This window comes from Hermetia illucens, chromosome 3 (genome assembly GCF_905115235.1).
Source record: "Hermetia illucens chromosome 3, iHerIll2.2.curated.20191125, whole genome shotgun sequence".
Classification (NCBI taxonomy): domain Eukaryota; kingdom Metazoa; phylum Arthropoda; class Insecta; order Diptera; family Stratiomyidae; genus Hermetia; species Hermetia illucens.
In genome coordinates this window covers 33,322,163-33,339,625 of record NC_051851.1, presented here as the reverse complement: position 1 = coordinate 33,339,625, position 17,463 = coordinate 33,322,163, and the positions used below count along the sequence as shown (strand labels likewise).

Below are 17,463 nucleotides of genomic sequence, written 5' to 3'. Positions count from 1 at the left end.
CATGTTAATGCTCATTGACATAGGGATCAAAGAAAGGTCGTGCTTATTTAAGACCTTTTATGGCAGTTGATTGATTCATTTGTTGGTTTCGTATAAATTTGATATAGCGCAAAGCTTCGTCGAAGCGGAGGCAATAAATCAGTAACAGGAGAGGTGGCTGCCCCTTGCTCTATGATTTCATCAAATATTCTGATGATACTTGTCGATTGGGAGAAACATCCTTGTGGAAAATGAAAGAAGACAAGATGGGAACGTGACTATACTGCTGAATGTTATTGCAATTGCAATTCAATTACTTGGTGCTGTGCTGAATAGAGTCTGATACGAGGGTGCAGCAGGGATAGCATGTGTGTGTTGCATTTGTCTAGCCAGGACAATATTCCCCGTTCAGTTTAAGGAGCAAATAGTTCGGTATATTATATCATATACAATAGAGAATTTCCATGACGAGGCGGAACATGAAGGAGCTATTTGCTCTTGAAATCAAATGGGGGATGTAGAATTAAAGACCGAAATCTTATTCGTTATCTTCGACATAAGACGTTACATCATCCCTGTCAAGTTCTCATTGCTTACCACGGACTGACAAGCTTCACTCCTTGGCTTGAAGTCTACACAATTACATGAATAAGGAGTCAATACTTGACTGTGGTAAACATTCGAATCATGTCCCTGAAGTCAATTAACCAGAATATAATCTACAATCGGATTACAATCAACAGAATTTCATCTCTGAATTTGGTTCATAAGCGACGTCAGTTGCTTAGAATTGACTTCTCCTCATCTGGTCCTGTACTACCTTTTGGCATTATTACGCCACAATGGACACCCAAGACTCTTAGTGATGTGCGAATCTGTATACGAATTGTTTTAGGGAGATTTCATTTGCGGCAAAATAAATTATTTGAAGGAATTCCATTGTTTTATGTAATGTAATGTAACTTTATTAGTATAATTCAATAACTACAGCAAAATAGATGAGAGATACAACTCATGTTTCAGACAAATTCGAGAAAATTAATATAACGAAATTGGATTTAGCGAAGTTAAACATTTTAACGGAAAATTCTTAAGAGTTTATTAATTTTGGGGCTTTTACATCGCTTTTTTGAAGTATTACAACAGTTATCCCAAGAGTACTTACATATTTATTTATAAAAAGATTCACCGCGGAGCCAAATTTCTAATCCAGTCTGATGACTATTGGAGGCACAAAAGCTCTTTAAAGATGCGGTGAGACTTCCCCTTAACAAAATTTCTTTTCGCTTTTTAAAAAGAGCTGAATGTAGCCACATTAATTGTCGACATCAAGCCCCATATATACATGGCTTCACCAATTTTCCAACACCTCAAATGCAACTTCGGCAATACGAATTTTAGGGTATGCGGAGTGGTGGTGGTATGATGCCTACAGGCTAGTGCCCCGTGCGGAATTCCGTAATCTTGCATGCATTTGCAAGGGACTGGCACTAGAGATCCAGCGATCGGGTTCTGTTATAACCGGGCCTAATCTTCCTTAATTAGCACAAGAGGTGAGCCTTTGTCATCTGAAGCCAGCGGCTGCTACGTGATGCGGGTATATTCCGTCTTTGATGGGCATCAGCGGGACACGACTCATCGACAGGTTTCCAGTATCGCTAGTACTTCCGTCTGACATACATTGACGAAACCTAGGAGACCGTGCGACTCGAATACACTGTGTATATTCGAAAAACTCACGTACCGAATGAATAGACCATGTTTGATCCGGCGATGAAGAATACTACCCCATAGTCTTGCAACACGTCGCCGGTCTCCCACCCTGCCCTTGTTGGAAAGTCCACAGCTGAGTTTTTTGTCAAGTTCAGCTTACGTGTGGCGTAGTCTTTGGGGAATGGCCAAATTTGCCGAGGTGCTTCATCTAGGATGTTTCTTTGGCCATAAAGTGGGGGGCTAGGGGAAGAGGTGTAGAAGAATATTGAGAGTGCCTATCGTGCAAGATTGCATAACCCCAGGAGCATCTTCACACACAGTTGTTTGAATCCTATTAAACTTCGTTCTATTGTACTTTTGGCTCAAGGCCACCATACAATAGAGTGGTACATTATAATGGGACCTAACGCAGCTGTGTACATCCATAGAACCACCCTCGGTCATAGAATCCATTTCTCTACCAAGGTACTTTTGCAGGCCGTTTCCTAACCAGGAATTTAATGGTCAATCTCCAATTTGGCTTCGGATCCAAGATTACACCCTTTAAATTGGAGGGATGAACCAATCTTTGTTCATTCAGCCGTTGCAGGTGGAATTCGAATACCCTTGTGTTGGTAGTGAATAGCATCAGTTCCGTTTTGATTGAATTTACACCGAATCAGCATCTTGCGGCCTACAAGCCCAACTTTCCCAATGCTCCTTCTATAATATCACTGGTATTGGAGGGAAATATCTCTGCGACAAAAATGTTACCAAGTCGTCGGCATATATCACCATCTTCACCCTGATCCTGTCCAATACCCGCAAAATTTCCGTCACTAGCATCACTAAAAGTAGCCACTTGAATAGAGGCACTGGCTAAGCCTCTATTCGAGTGGCTACCTCCCAGATCTGACTGAATTATCCTGGTTCTCAGCATGGATATTATCTAATGCATAAGATACCACTCCAATTCAACATTGGTCAAGGCTTTCTTGGTGGCGTTGGTACTAACGTTTTTGAAGGTTTCCTCCATATCCAGAAAGGCTGCTAGAGTATACTGATTGTACTGCAGTGATCACCCAACCATGCCAATTACCTCGTGACGGGCGGTTTCTGTGGATTTTGCTTTGATGTAGGCGTGCTGGGACTTAGACAAACGCGTTCTATCCATAATTCTTAAGTGTTTGTCCAGGATTTGCTATATGGTCTTCGCAAATTCATAACCGCGCCTGCCCGTTTTCGAGTGCCTTTTCCCTAGTTTGTCTGTCGTGCCAATCTTGCTAATTTGCGCACTGGAGAGTTTCTCCTTGATAACTTGACCAGACTTCTACCAGTCTATACTTCTGGGGCCCCTGGAAGGTTTGGAAATCTCTGCGACGAAATCTGGGGTGAAAAGTATCTAAGTACGATCTGAGATGTATCTCGGGTCAGACACTCCAGACAGTTTTCCACCCGTAAAATCCCATTGTCGGTTAGTAGGATTATACCAAGAATCTCCTTCCAGTCTGCACAGTTCTCCGAGTTAGGAAAATGACAGGTTGGAATGCCGCCCCTGTTACATATTGGTAGATTTGTATTAATAATAAAATCAAAGAATGACTCACTCCTTTCGTTGATTTCCGAGCTGGCCCAAAGCGCATATATTGCATTGCCGTCATAGCCTATCAATAGGTTGGCTTTCTTTGCTGATCAGAGAAGCTGCAAACCGACCTCCAACAGGCCAATCTGTGGTACTATTATTTAAATCGTCCGGAAAACGGAAGAACACACGGCGAAAGGAAACTTTATTTACTAACGCAGCGGAACTAAAGTCTAAATCCTACCTGTTGGGGCACTTTCATTCGCTTCTGCTAGGCAAATTGGAAGAAAAGGGAAAGCAGTGATGCGAACGTAACTGGCCTAATACCGGCATTGAAAGTGGATCCATGCGTACCGAAGCTACATGGAAATTAGGACACGATTGTTGCAGCACCACCTGGTGTGGTAATGTCCTGTGAAATTCTGGCGGAAAAGAAAAGGACGTATGCGCAAGTAGCATCTTCTTTTTGACCGCTGTTGTAAGACTTCCTCTAAGGATGGCAAAACTTCAGAGAAGCAAACTAGCGGCCGGGGCTGTGCAAGCCGGCCGGGGATGTGCACTAATCAGGCTCTCTTAAAGTCATTCCATCAGGCAATTTCTGGGATTAGTTATAGCGGTCGGGTTATGTTCACCAGCATCAAGACCAAATTGAGCAGGATAAAGCAAGTCGAATGTAAGATACCTGGTCCTCAAAGAAAAGCAGGGGATATCATTGGCATGCTTGGTAAACAAAATCCAGAATTGATCTCAGACGCTGGACGTTGCAGGTTGAAGTTTACGAATGATAAATCGACAGCGTGGAGGATCTCAGTTTAGTGTTTGAACTGGATGGAAAGAGGCTAAAAATACGCCAGTCATCTTATGATGGTACACTTTTTTCTTGAAAGATTGAAAGTCAATCATATCGGGAAACTGTAGAGTGCCATTTTTATTTAGAAAAAAAAAACGATTATGATCCTAGACTCAAACGAACTAGAACAAATGGCAACAACTTAATTGTGCTTCTGCACGATGGGTCTAGGCTAGAGGGTAGAACAAACATTGGCAAAACCCCTATATGGGGGCACATTGGTAAAAGCACTACAGCCTAAATCCCACCTAGAATTTTTGAACGTTCCTCTAAACCCCCAACGAAAGAAGCGGAGGAACGTAAAGCTTCACTAGTTCCATGAATAAAACTGACTCAACACAATTTCATGGAACCAGACTTGTGCCGACTGGACACCGCCAAACACCTTTTGCAAATGAGAACATTGCCATTGTTGCACCGCCAATTGCAATTTAAACTGACCATGCGGTCTTAAATATTTTCACCAGATGTTTTCCAAGAGATTTTCAAATAGACGCCAATGGTATCAAGCCTACACACGTCGTTAGGTGTTTTCCGTTTCGCCTCCAAATGAATGGGAGGTAGATTAGGATAGCTTCGAATACGGAGGTCGACGAAGCACACATTTCTCTAGTGATACTTAGACAAATGATCCTTTGAGTTTCGTGCTTCCACGTGAGCTTGGAGTGAAGTTGTACTCCTAGATATTTGACTGTCTGCACTAGCTGAATAGTCCAGTGTTCTTAACGTTTACTGTGAGTACGTAACAGAGGCAACAACTGTGAATTACCTGCAGGGTTACACTGAGGCGTTCGTGTACTCTTTCTGCAGACTTATAATTGTTACAACTAGATCGTCCCCAAATATTTGTATAAAGACCTTAGCAGCTGTCAGGAGCCATAGGAAGATGTCCATTGCTACAAGTCATAACGGCGGATAGAAATAGACTTTAGATTAAAGTAGTCTCTACAGCAGAGCCTGGGAAGGAGAACTATTCAAACGAGCAAATACGACGGCTCAATCAATATGCTTTCCAGTGTGGAAAGTCTTGTCAGTCTGCCTTATTTCCTTTGGTTTTCAATAGACGTAACTCTAAGGCAAAGTTGGAGGGGGGGGGGGGGGGGGGGGGGGGTATCTGGTGAATCATGAAACAGCGGTGAAGGAAAATGAAATTAAAAACTTTTATAGAACCACTGCTAATCCTATATGAAGCCCAATCATTTTGCCATATAATTCATTTGAATGCTTTAGAGAGTTAATTAATCCATATATTCTTACAATAAATCCAAATTTATTACAGTTTATCAGCGATAAATTGAAATTGAAACTTTGCGATAAGCCCTTTTAATACTTTGCATCAAATTAGAAAATAATTGAAATTCATTGTCCCGAATTAAAATGAGGATTCTAAATTTAATTATATTAAATCAATGTCCACCTAAAAATATTTTAAATTTTGGAAAGTATCCCCTCTAAATTGCATGCACGAAACCACAATAACAAATAGTAAATCCTCAGTTATTTTCATTTGATCCTTCAAATTTTTCAAGCAGAGAGCAGCGCGAGAAGTCAACCGAAATAGGAGAGAATGTCCAGGGGCCTATTTTCACCTCTCACAATGTTTAGTAGTAAAAAATCTAGGTTGTCATTGCGAGCAAAGAAGACAGTAAGCAACTATCACATGCAAGGTCAGTTTTTGGGAAGTTAATACCGAAATCTCCGTAAAATACGTGCCTAGGAATTATAGGAAATAAGAAAAATAAGGCGCCGAATAATAATAATAATAAGAACTCCGCCGAAGCCGGTCCCAAGCCCGGTTGTGAAAGGAGGAGGGATGGATAGCTTCAGTCTGAATGGCTGTACGCCACCGCAGCGTCTCAGGGGGTAGATGAGGAAAGTGCAGGAACTTTGCAATCTTGCAGATTACTCACTAAGGAAGCTATCTACACACCTGGCAGCTAGGGATAAAATGCACCACCAAAAATGAGAAGAAGGAGAAATTTAAGGTCCGCTCCTACTACGAAATAACGGCGGGGGCGGATACAACATCTTACCGCCCCTTGTTGCACCAGAGATTCGTCGAGCGTTTCCCGCAATTCGCGCACGTGACTATGCAGCGAGTCGCAGACCAGTACCGCTTTATTACTCGCAGCGACACAATCCCGGCCACCATCAGGGAACGTGTTCGACTTGAAGTCATCGGGGAAACTGGTGACCGAGAGTCGATGGGGGCAGAGGCGGCGGCATCAACAACATCACGCCGCACTGCAGGCAACAGGTTCAGTACTCGCCGAAGCACTCTTCTCCACCGTCCAGCTGAGGTTTCCGCTGAGGTTCGGGACGAATTCCAAAGAGCGTGTATAGAATTCTCGGATATGGATCCTTTGCATAGACCAGGCATTCCCAGGCTCTATGCATCTCCAGCAACTCCGGGAATTCTATCTCAAATCAATGATGAGATTGCATCTCGACTGTGTGTTGATATGTCGGTGCTGCAACTACAATCACTTGTGTATTGTGGTGCAGTTGCGGCTATCAGATTGCACGGTCAGAAGATTCGCTTTCGTGTTATTGGTTTGAGTGACAAAAGAGATCCACCATGGAAAATTCGTCTGGAACGTCGGCGGGACTCACTAAGGCAGGACATTGCTAGACTGATTCAGATCAACACTGGCAATGCCAGCCGACGGGTGAGAAACAAAGTGCAGAGGGTTTACCGGAACTATGCCACCCCCTGTGAGACACCCGTTGTTGAAATTCTGGACACACTAAAACAGAAACTTTCTGTCATATGCAGTCGGTTACGGCGGTATGGCGAAAGTTATTCCAGACGTGTCCAGAATGCAACATACGCGAGGAACCAGCGGAGTTTTTTCAGACCTCTCAACGAATCCCAACAGAGCGCCCAGACAATACAGTTCTCGGTGACGGAAGCGAAAGAGTATTGGGGTGGACTTTGGGGGTTACCTGCCCAGCATGCTGAGCATGCTGAGTGGATCACCGCCGAAGGCACCCGCCATGTCAATACACCTGGCATGAATTTCGCGGATGTTACCGAAGAGGAAGTTCGACGAGCCATAAACAGCTCGAAGAACTGGAGGGGCCCAGGTCTGGATCAGGTGCAGAATTTCTGGTATAAGAAATTTACCAGCGTACACAGCCGGTTGGCACGCAGTATAAATGAGGTCATGAGTCGGCCGGAGGAATTTCCACCTTTCCTCACTGCGGGGAAGGACACGGTGCAGGACCCCGCAGACACAAGACCGATCACTTGCTTACCAACCCTCTACAAATTCATCACGTCCATTATTAGTGGAAGGATCAATGCGCACCTCGAGACCAACAATATTCTGTCCGAGGAGCAGAAGGGCTGCCGAGTTGGGTCAAGGGGTTGCAAAGAGCAACTCATTATCGACTCGGTAGTTGTAGGACAAGCAACTAGAGGCCAAAGAAACCTCTTCAGTTGCTATATCGATTATGCCAATGCTTTTGATAGCGTTCCGCACACCTGGCTAATCGACATCCTACATCTGTATCGCATTGATCCGAAACTAATAAAGTTTTTGGCGACAGTCATGGAAGGGTGGCATACCACCTTATCAGTCCGTACTTCTGAGGGTGCTAATACCTCAGAGCCCATCCGTATACGGCGGGGCATCTTCCAGGGGGATTCATTGAGTCCTCTTTGGTTTTGAATGGCACTGAACCCCCTTTCATGGCTACTGAATGATGCTAGAGGGCATGGTTTTGCAATAAAATATGGCCTACGTGCTAAGTGCGAACTGACACACTTGATGTACCTAGATGACATCAAGTTGTATGCTGGTACTGACAACCATCTTAGAAGTCTGTTACGAATAATAGACATGTTCAGCCGTGATATTCGGATGGAGTTTGAATTAGACAAATGTCGAATCCAAGCCATCGACAAAGGTCATCACGAGCCACATGCCGGACATAGCATTGGTGACCTCCACATCGAAGCTATGACCGAGACAGACTTCTACAAGTACCTAGGATTTCTGCAAGGAACCCATGCTCGAGTTGGTGATCTGAAGGAAGCTCTGTTGTCCGAATTGCTGCGACGTGTAAAGCTGGTGCTGAAATCGCATCTCTCGGGGAAGAATAAAATAAGCGCGTTGAATGTATTCGCCATCCCTTCACTGGCTTATGCATTTGGAATATTGCCGTGGACGAAGACCGACCTGGAAAACGTCCAGCGGCGGATACGGACAACTATGTCCAAATTCCGAATGCATCACCCAAAGTCTGCCGTGGAGCGGATGAACCTGCCTCGTGACATCGGAGGTAGGGGCGTGGTTGACGTGGCGGCACAACATCATCGCCAAGTCGACTCGCTGCGCGCTTATTTTTACAGTAAAGAGCAGACGAGTCCCTTGCATGCGGCTGTCTGTAAGGCAGACTGTGGACTGACTCCACTTAACTTGAAGGATCGATCTTTCAATCCTCTGAGTGGGGTGAAGTCGGACCAAGAGCGGATCGAGGAATGGAAGTCGAAGGCAATGCACGGTAAACACGTGAATTGTCTTTGGCAGCCATTTGTCGATTTGCATCTGTCGAACAGATGGCTGTGTGCTGGGGAGCTCTTTGCTGAGACGGAGGGGTTCATGTGTGCCATTCAGGATGGCGTGTTCGCCACCCGAGCTTATAAAAAGCTCATCATGAAAGAACGGGTGGAGAACGACCAGTGCAGAATGTGTGGTTTGGCGTTAGAGACGTTGGACCATCTCATTTCTGGCTGTACTGTTATGGCACCGGTGCAATACATCACCAGGCATAATGCTGTATGTAAGGTTATCCATCAAAACCTTGCATACAAGCATGGGCTGATCACGGGGACATGTCCGGTTTACCGATATGAGCCGCAAGCAGTACTTGATAGTTCTGCTTACAGCATGTATTGGGACCGGCAAGTTCTGACTGATCGCCATACCGCACACAACAAGCCTGACGTACTGCTAGTTGACAAGACGGGTCGCTCCGCATATATTATTGATGTTGCTATCCCCCATAATAGCAACATTGAACGGAAATACGTGGAGAAGAAGGTGAACTATGAGCCATTGGCTCGGGAAATCAAAGAAATTTGGCGTCTCGAGCAGGTGGTTGTAGTTCCCATAATATTGTCGCGCTACAGGTATTGTACCTAAATCCCTCACGGCTTCCCTTGATGTCCTGGGACTTTCGCACAGTCTGGTTCAAACCATGCAGAAGTACACCATTCTGCATACGTGCTCAATGTTGCGGGGAGTACTCGACGGATTCTCCCACTGACCTACCACCGGCCACCACCACCAGTGCCCCTTTAGTTTTTAAGTAGGTAGGATCGTCCGAGCCTAAATATTTGGCACTTAGTGCTAGTATTAGGTAAAATCCGGCATCTGCCGAGATTGTGATAACTCGGAAATAATCGTTGACGCAACAATCCATATTGGATCAGGGCCTTGAAGTGTGTTAGAACACTTCATTCAAGACCGTGGCGGTACACTACAGGATACCCTATAGGAGGCAATGTGGTCAGCATTGTGCTCACCCGAGATTATTACTCTGATTTGACTCAGGTACTCATTCACAGCTGAGTCGACTGGTATCCGATGTAAAATCACGATACAAATTCCACTGCCACCAGTGAGATTTGAACCGCGACCTTCCGTATGACAGCCTTATGCTCTCACCACTCAGCTATCCGGACAAGGAGCCGAATAATGGGGTTAGAAACAAAACCATTTGGTATCAGCTACCGTCATCATGGGCTGACAGACAAGTGCCCAAAAATTTTAACTACTGTGGTCACTGTGCCCTTGGGGAGATACGTCCTCTATTTGTTCAAGGCGGAATCGATTAGTTGAGAGACACAGCTACGAAATTATAAGGCTACAATTTTGCTGCGATGAAATGGATAATCCCGTATATGACTGAAATTCAACCGCCCGAATTCACTAATAACTCCAGCAATATTGAATAGAAGACAATATGTATACTGAAGCGATTCAGTCTTCTCAATAAGTTTTCGCGCACATATACGTACTTACATATAGTTGACTTTGTTGGACTAATTTGAAGCTTACCTGAAAAGATTAAAAAATATATTAAGATATCAGATTTTATAAAAAATGTCTGAAATTCGAGTTAGAGTAATGTATAGAATAAAAAGGGATACTTCTACTAACTATTTAACTTTCGAGGGAGGACACCCAAAATTTTACACGATAAAACCTCAATCTGAGATTAAAAACTAAAGACGGAACTCTCCCGTGAACAGTCAATTATTAGGAAAGAAACAACGTACCTTTTATATGAGGGGTAGATAACCATGAAACTACTCAATGCCTCCGATTAGTCCTAAATACATTCTTCAGTATATTTCATGCACTTCTTCTAGTCATTTTACATTGATGCCAAATTTGCAACGGTGTCAAATAACCGCCCCTCTTTTGAAGCACCAATAAAGTGACGTAAACAAGATATTCAATTATATATTACTAACGCCAAAGTTAATACTAAGATGATCACTAAAAATTTTCCTCGTCTTCAAGTCACCTCAAATACTGTAACCATTTTATTCAAAAGGACTATTTTGGTGTAACAAGAACCTTTGTCAGCAAATTGGCTAATATTGCATCTACAGACAATACCCACGGAAAAGCAGTAAGAATTGATGTGAAAACGCTAATGAGAGTGAAGCCAGGTAGAGGTATTTTGCAAAAACTTGGTCAATTCATCCCTAATTACAACAACGAGGCATCGAATTCCTAAAAATAAAGCTTTCTAGAAAATAGCAGTGAGAAAACTTCTATTCCCGCAAAAACCGATGCAACAATGATTCGAGTAGATTTAAGGAAATATCGCGCGCACCTGGTAAAGCTTATCCACCATAGAGCATCCTACAAATCTCCATGGTCAGGTACGTTTCTCGGAGTAAGGTTTTGGTCAGTTGATTTTCTACACGAAACGTTTTTACGCGAAAAGATGATCTAATTACACGGATCTGGTTTGTTTTGGTGTGCAGTAAAGCAATCGAAAGTCCTTTATTGAAGGAAGCTCGAAGAACGGAGGAACACCCGCGAGTGCAGAATTTCTGTTATAAAAAATTTACCAGCAAACACAGCCAGTTGGCACATAGCATAAATCAGGTCATTAATCGCCCGGAGGAATTTCCACCATTCTTCATTCCGGGTATTACCTATCTTGCCTTAAAAAAGGATACGGTGCAGGACCTCGCAGATACAAGTCCAATTACTTGCTTACAAACCCTCTACAAATTCATAACGTCCATTATTAGTGGAAGGCTCAATGTGCACCTCGAACCCAACAACAATCTGTCCGAAGAGTAGAAGGGCACCCGAGTTGGGTCAAGGGGTTGCAAAGAGCAACTCATTATCGACTCGGTAGTTGTAGGGCAAGCAACTAGAGGCCAAACAAACATCATTAGTGGCTATATCGATTATGCCAAGGCCAAGGACAGCGTACCGCATACCTGTCTAATTGATGTCCAACGTCTGTGTCGCATTGATCCGAAACTAATCAAAGGGTGGCATATCACCTCATCAGTACGTACATCTCAGAGTGCTAATACCTCAGAGCCCATCGGTATACGGAGGGGCATCTTCCAGGGGGATTCGTCGAGTCCCCTTTGGTTCTGTGTGGCCCTGAACCGCCCTTCATGGCTACTGAATTATGCTAGAGGGCATGGTTTTGCAACAAAGTATGGCCTACGTGCCAAGTGCGAACTGACACACTTGATAACAAATCCCTCTGCCACCAGTGAGATTTGAACCACGACCTTCCGCTAGCGCTCTAATCACTTGGGCCATCCAGACATAGAGGACAGTTTTGGGTTACTTCTAGCTGACAGTGACTTATGTCGCTAAACTTATTAAATACTTGTAAACAAATAATTAAATTTCAATGACTTGGACTGAATAGCTTCTCTTCTCTCTATTCATATATGCTATATATGTATGTATGTTTTGATACCCTTTTGCATCTTTAGAATGCAATAGAAACGTATGGTTATTGGTCTTCTTAGATAGAATCTTTTGCAGGATAGATCCTTTGATTCGGTGATTAGGACCAACTCGGGTGAAAAGGCGTGGTGTCGAAAGGTTCATGTCGAAACGGGCGGCGTGGAAAATACCTGCTTCGAACTTAGGCCATATCTCCAATCTCTTAACATCCGCTAAAATTTTTGAATGGACAATAAAGTCCATGGCAGACAGGTATTGCGATAAAAACAACACTATGCCAGACTTCCAGTGTGCTAAGTCCAAAAATGAAAATCTTCTTTGGGATTAATCGTTAGATACTGCCGCGTGTCTCATCGAAATATGAATAACTTTCGACTCTATATGGTAATAGAGACTGGTTTATAATCTAGAAAATATCATTCACTTTTTGCCGCTGCTCTGTAAGCCAATCTTGTGCTTTCTAGAAAGGGGGGAAACCGAAGTAAAATTCAGCAGCAGCTTTCTCCACTCCCTGCGTCATTCCAGGTAGAATTTAGTAAGGCTTCATCCCCTCAGCTACCTTTTCTTCATTTTTTGCCACGAATATCCCGAACCATTTTCATCGTCCAACCCAGATAGGATCTTGTAGCATGTTGACGGCATCATCGTTTACGTTACCACAAACGAAATAGAAAACTATAGGGCTCGTTTGAATTCATATCTAGAAGAGCTCTCAAAAACATCATCCTGAAAGGAAAAATGACAGTGACAACAGTAGTCTCCAATATCAAAAACCTTGCAGGACCACCTAGATGCTGCTATAAACTCAAACCTGCCCAAAACTTCCCCTCCGTCAAAGGCTAAGATTTTTGCTGGAAGACGTGAATTCGCCGTATAACTACTTTTAGTTTCACCTTTTAGGCCAACATCGCTCTTCATCAAACGGACAAGCTGCTCTTTAAGGAAAGGACAAACACAGTGCATTGATTCCAAAATGGCGTGTCACGCCCTCCTGTGTGGAGGTCGCCGCTTAAGTTAGATAATTCTACATTGACTGTAAGCGGGGTCCCCATGCATGCAAAAGGGAGGTGTAAAAGATTTTTTCTTCAAATATAGTCATGTAGTATCAAATGAAACGTTTCGGTTAGTACTTTCCGAAGCTGGTCTTAGTTTTGATATTTGTTGGAAAGGTGGGGAGTGCGAGGCGTCGAAAGTGATCATTTCTTTAACGGACCCATTCTCAGAAACTACTCAACCGAAAAATCTGAAAAAAGTCCGTCCTATGTGAATATGTATGTGTCAATATTTTCATCAAATTTGAATTTCCTTTTGTGTATCTCAGTTATTTACCAAATGAACCTTAGAGCTCTAGGATTTCTCAGTCACATGCAAATATCTTTATATTTTTAAACATCTTTATAGGTAAATTACGAACTGTTCCCATCCAACGATGAGAAAACTTCCCTCATGGGAAAACTCCGATATGAAGGAATTTTTTATACAATATTATAAATGAGCAAAGTAAATTCAAACTTTCTTTATTACAAAACCTTTCTAAGGCAGAACCACTTACGTGACTGGAGAACTTCAGAAAAGCAGAACCACTTCAAATTCAAACAATGGAAAACTCACCCTCCGAGACAGATAATGTCTTCATTCTGCATATGCGAGTTCCTTATGTTTCCATATTATCTCAAGCCACATGAGAGAAAACTATCGAAAGAATTGATGGTAATTTCGAGAAAAAAAGTTTGCGTGCATATAACGTATAAATTGCACCTGTTTCGTGTCAAACGTAAACATGAAAAACTTTCCCGAAGGAGAGCAATCACATTCTCCGTCATTCAATCCACTTCGCCACCGGGAACAGTGTTGAGTTCGCATGGTAAACAGCAGAAGAAAAATCAAATCGGAACCATACATATCACTCATGCAAGTGGTGAAAAACCGTTCGCTTAGGGATTGTTCCGCGGAAATTTCAATGAATTGCCATTTCAGAGTGGAGTTTTTTCGCGGACCGCAGGAATTTTCACATGCTCGGCCAGGTAATTGCGATAGTCAACGAGTTGGGCGGGCTGCAGGCGATTGGTTGAGGGTGCTGGTTGTACTTGCAGGATCCGTGCATGGACTGGATACAACGGGAGGGACTTGAAAAGTTGGTAATTAAAAGTTAAAGTTTAACGATTGTTTTAGTAGTGGGAGTGCCTTGATTGAGAAATCACTGAAGAAAATCTACTTGTTTGCTCGGTGGAATGAGTTTGAGCGATGTAAACGACAATTTCCGTATATCCTTCCGATCAAACTGGGGTAGAAATTGATGGAATTTTTGAGGCGAACATTAACTTGGAAAATGCAATTGAATCACAAATCTACGAACTATGTAAGTGACTAAATACCTCTTCATCTGGGAGTTCTGGGAGCGCAACACTAGCCCAAATCCTCCAAAATCTCATACTGATGACACTCATTTCACTTCAGGACAATTCTTCCACATTTCTGCTTTGTCTGTGTAAACCAATTAAAGTGCTAAATCACATTTAACACAGAATTTAAATTTCAAATACTGATAAATCGGTTTTTAGGGAATTAAACACGATGCCATCCTGCCTGTCGTGGCAATGACAGTGCTATAAGCCGGAGTATTATTCAAATGTCCCTGTAGGACCATTCACAGAACATGTCGAAGTATTCAAATTCAATTGCAAAAAGCAGAAAAAATAATAATAATATTCTGTGAAATGTTCCTCAAGTGACTTCTCATAGTAGAAAGCCCGACGACACAGCATTCAACAGCACGAATAGGAAAGCATGATTTCATCTTGAAAATCGACAGGCACCTTCTTGCTACCTTTCGGTACAGAAGCACATCTTACATTCAAACAGGACGAAGGGAAGTGGCCGGGGTCGAATCATGAGACAACAGAAGCAGAGGAAGACAACCGAACCCAACGTCCTTTTTCATCATCTTTTGGTGCTCCCGAACAGAACTTTAAATTATTCAGGGATTTCTAGAAAAGCAAATGCCGTCGGTTGGTTGGCTGGTATTGAGATTTCAAAATGACTGAATTGAGAACGACCGGCCAGCGTTCTTCGAGAGGATGATAGAGGCCTGCATTTGACAGACCCTTCTTGACTAGGCAAACAAGCTGCTTGACTGTCCTCTCGTTTACTTAAAATCGTACCAGTGTGTAACATTTGCCATTTAATTTCGAATTTATAACAAAAGTGTCATCTTTTATTAAAATGAATTCAGAATACTTGAGGATGGTGGGTAGTGTGCTTCCTGATATCTCAAGGATTGATGGACGCATACAAAAATGGTAAAAGGATCTTCTTTCTTTCAGTTGGAAGGTGGGACATCACTTTAGAGAATTGGATGGCTTAACACAGTCATCGATAAAAAGGAGGGAGGGGATTTGGAATATTATAAAAGAACGTATACATATGTATCTAAAGCGTTGTGAGTACTTTCAAATTTCGAATTTTAATAAAATGATTAGTTCGTAACTTCGAAAATTAGAGCATTCGGGCGGCTCTGGTGAGAGAAAATTATTGTTAGGTTAGTAGGAGGTTCAAAATCAATAATCTGAGGGAAACACTACCTCAACATTTTCTATTAATCTACGTGTCCTTTAATGAAATATATATGTGGCTCCAAAAATAATAATTTTTGTGTAATTGATAAGCATTAGAAAAAGACACACAATTTAGGTGAAAAGTGGCTATTTTCAAGATCAAACTCTCGAGGACTTTTTTCGAGAAATTTTGGTTGTAAAGATATTTTAGACTTTATTATGCCCGCCTTTTCTGAAGCCTGCGGAGGATTCCCATCATTCCTTCGCCTTGCTAGTATGGCGATGCCAATTACTTCCAGCCACTTGTCTAGAATTAGAACTTTTAATTACCTTTCTTCCCATCAAGTATCGTAGAACCAAAATCCTTGCCTTCAATAGCGCAAATCAGTTTAACGCAACTCGTCCAGCAATTATCATGTCAGGTTGCAAGGCTGCGAATGGAACTACACATGGCCAAATAGGAGTCCCAACCCGAGAATTCGTTCGGACGTGAACGTCGACGCTTCCATTCGTAATCGCATTCACAACCCACACCCAGAAGTCTACGTCCCCAAGGTTCAAAATTCCAAGGAATATGTAGAAAGACACGGTTCGAGCTTCCGTCTACCAAAGGAACATCAATCACACCGTCACATACGGAATCGCTAACCTCACACTTAATCTTGGCTTGCGATGGGATTTCCCATAGAGATTCGCTATAGCGGATGTTTGTAAACCCATACTTCGTCATATGGTTAAGGCAAGAGAATTCACCATTTTTACCGGTTACAAGCTGCTAACCTTTGCCTTCCACAAAAAATGTATGTATGTGATGTATCCACTGGTACCATCCGACCTCACATCATTCAACCATTTCGAAAAACTATTTTCAACAGCTTACACTACTTATCCCACCGAGGAACAAACGCTACCGTTAAACTGGTAACACAGAGGTATTTTTGGCCATCTATCAAAACCGATTATAGGAATTGGACGCGTGGTTCTAATAATTGTCAGCGATCGAATATGACTCGTCATGTGACTGCACCACTCAGGATTTTCCCGCCATCATCTAGATTTGAGCACACGTTCATTTGGATCTTATCGTTATACCTTATTGCGAGGGACAAAGCTAGCTACTGCCTGGCCATGGTAGACCGCTTCTCACTTTGGCTAGAAGTCGCACCAATCCCCAATCAAGAAACCATCACAGTTGCCACAGCGTTCTTTGACACATGGATTTCTAGGTTTGGCATACCCCTTCGGATCATCAGATCAAAGAAGACAGGTTGGATCGAGGTTGTTTTAAAAACTCGCCTGCCGGGCGAATTTTTGGACTTACAGTCCAACAACGAGCAGGTATACAGCGTTTCCAAATTTTACGTGCAGTCAATGGGAGTCAACATGACAGCAAAATAATTGTCATATTCAAAGAACTGGCAATAACAAACCATGTCCTCATCCGTAACGATGGCCCAAATAAAATGCTCCAACATCCATACCGGGGCTCATATCGGGTGGTCAGTAGAATGGATAAGTTCTATAAAGTTGAAGTGGTAGGACATATCATCACAGTACCCATCGATCGGCTCAAGCCTGCTTACGCGAGGGCCGATGATATCGAAGAGAACCCGATCTCGAAACAACAACAATAAGCCTCCGTGGCAAAGTTCACTCCCGAGTGAGACATCCGAAAAATCGTTCAAGTTCCCGTTCAACAACCTGAAGTGGCAAACTCAAGGAAATCTGGTACACAGGTTAGATTTACTGATCGTTACCAGATAGGTCTTCAATAATTTAACAATAACAAAGCCACAGATTCACAGCTTTGGTGTCACGACATGACCAACTGAACCATGG

The 17,463-nt window shown here is 42.8% G+C and overlaps 1 protein-coding gene across 2 annotated transcripts in view; it reads right to left on the bottom strand.

Annotated features, from left to right (window-relative positions):
- LOC119652386 (sterile alpha motif domain-containing protein 5) overlaps positions 1-17,463 on the bottom strand; it is a 558,631-nt gene that overhangs the window by 170,628 nt on the left and 370,540 nt on the right. The window contains exon 3 of one of the 2 annotated variants that reach the window (XM_038056487.1): positions 10,059-10,171. The exons of the other annotated variant lie outside the window; for it this stretch is intronic. Within the exon in view, the coding sequence (XP_037912415.1) occupies positions 10,103-10,171 (69 nt within the window). The 3' untranslated portion in view covers positions 10,059-10,102. Of the gene's footprint in view, positions 1-10,058; positions 10,172-17,463 lie in introns of those variants that run through there. 2 annotated transcript variants of the gene reach the window in all.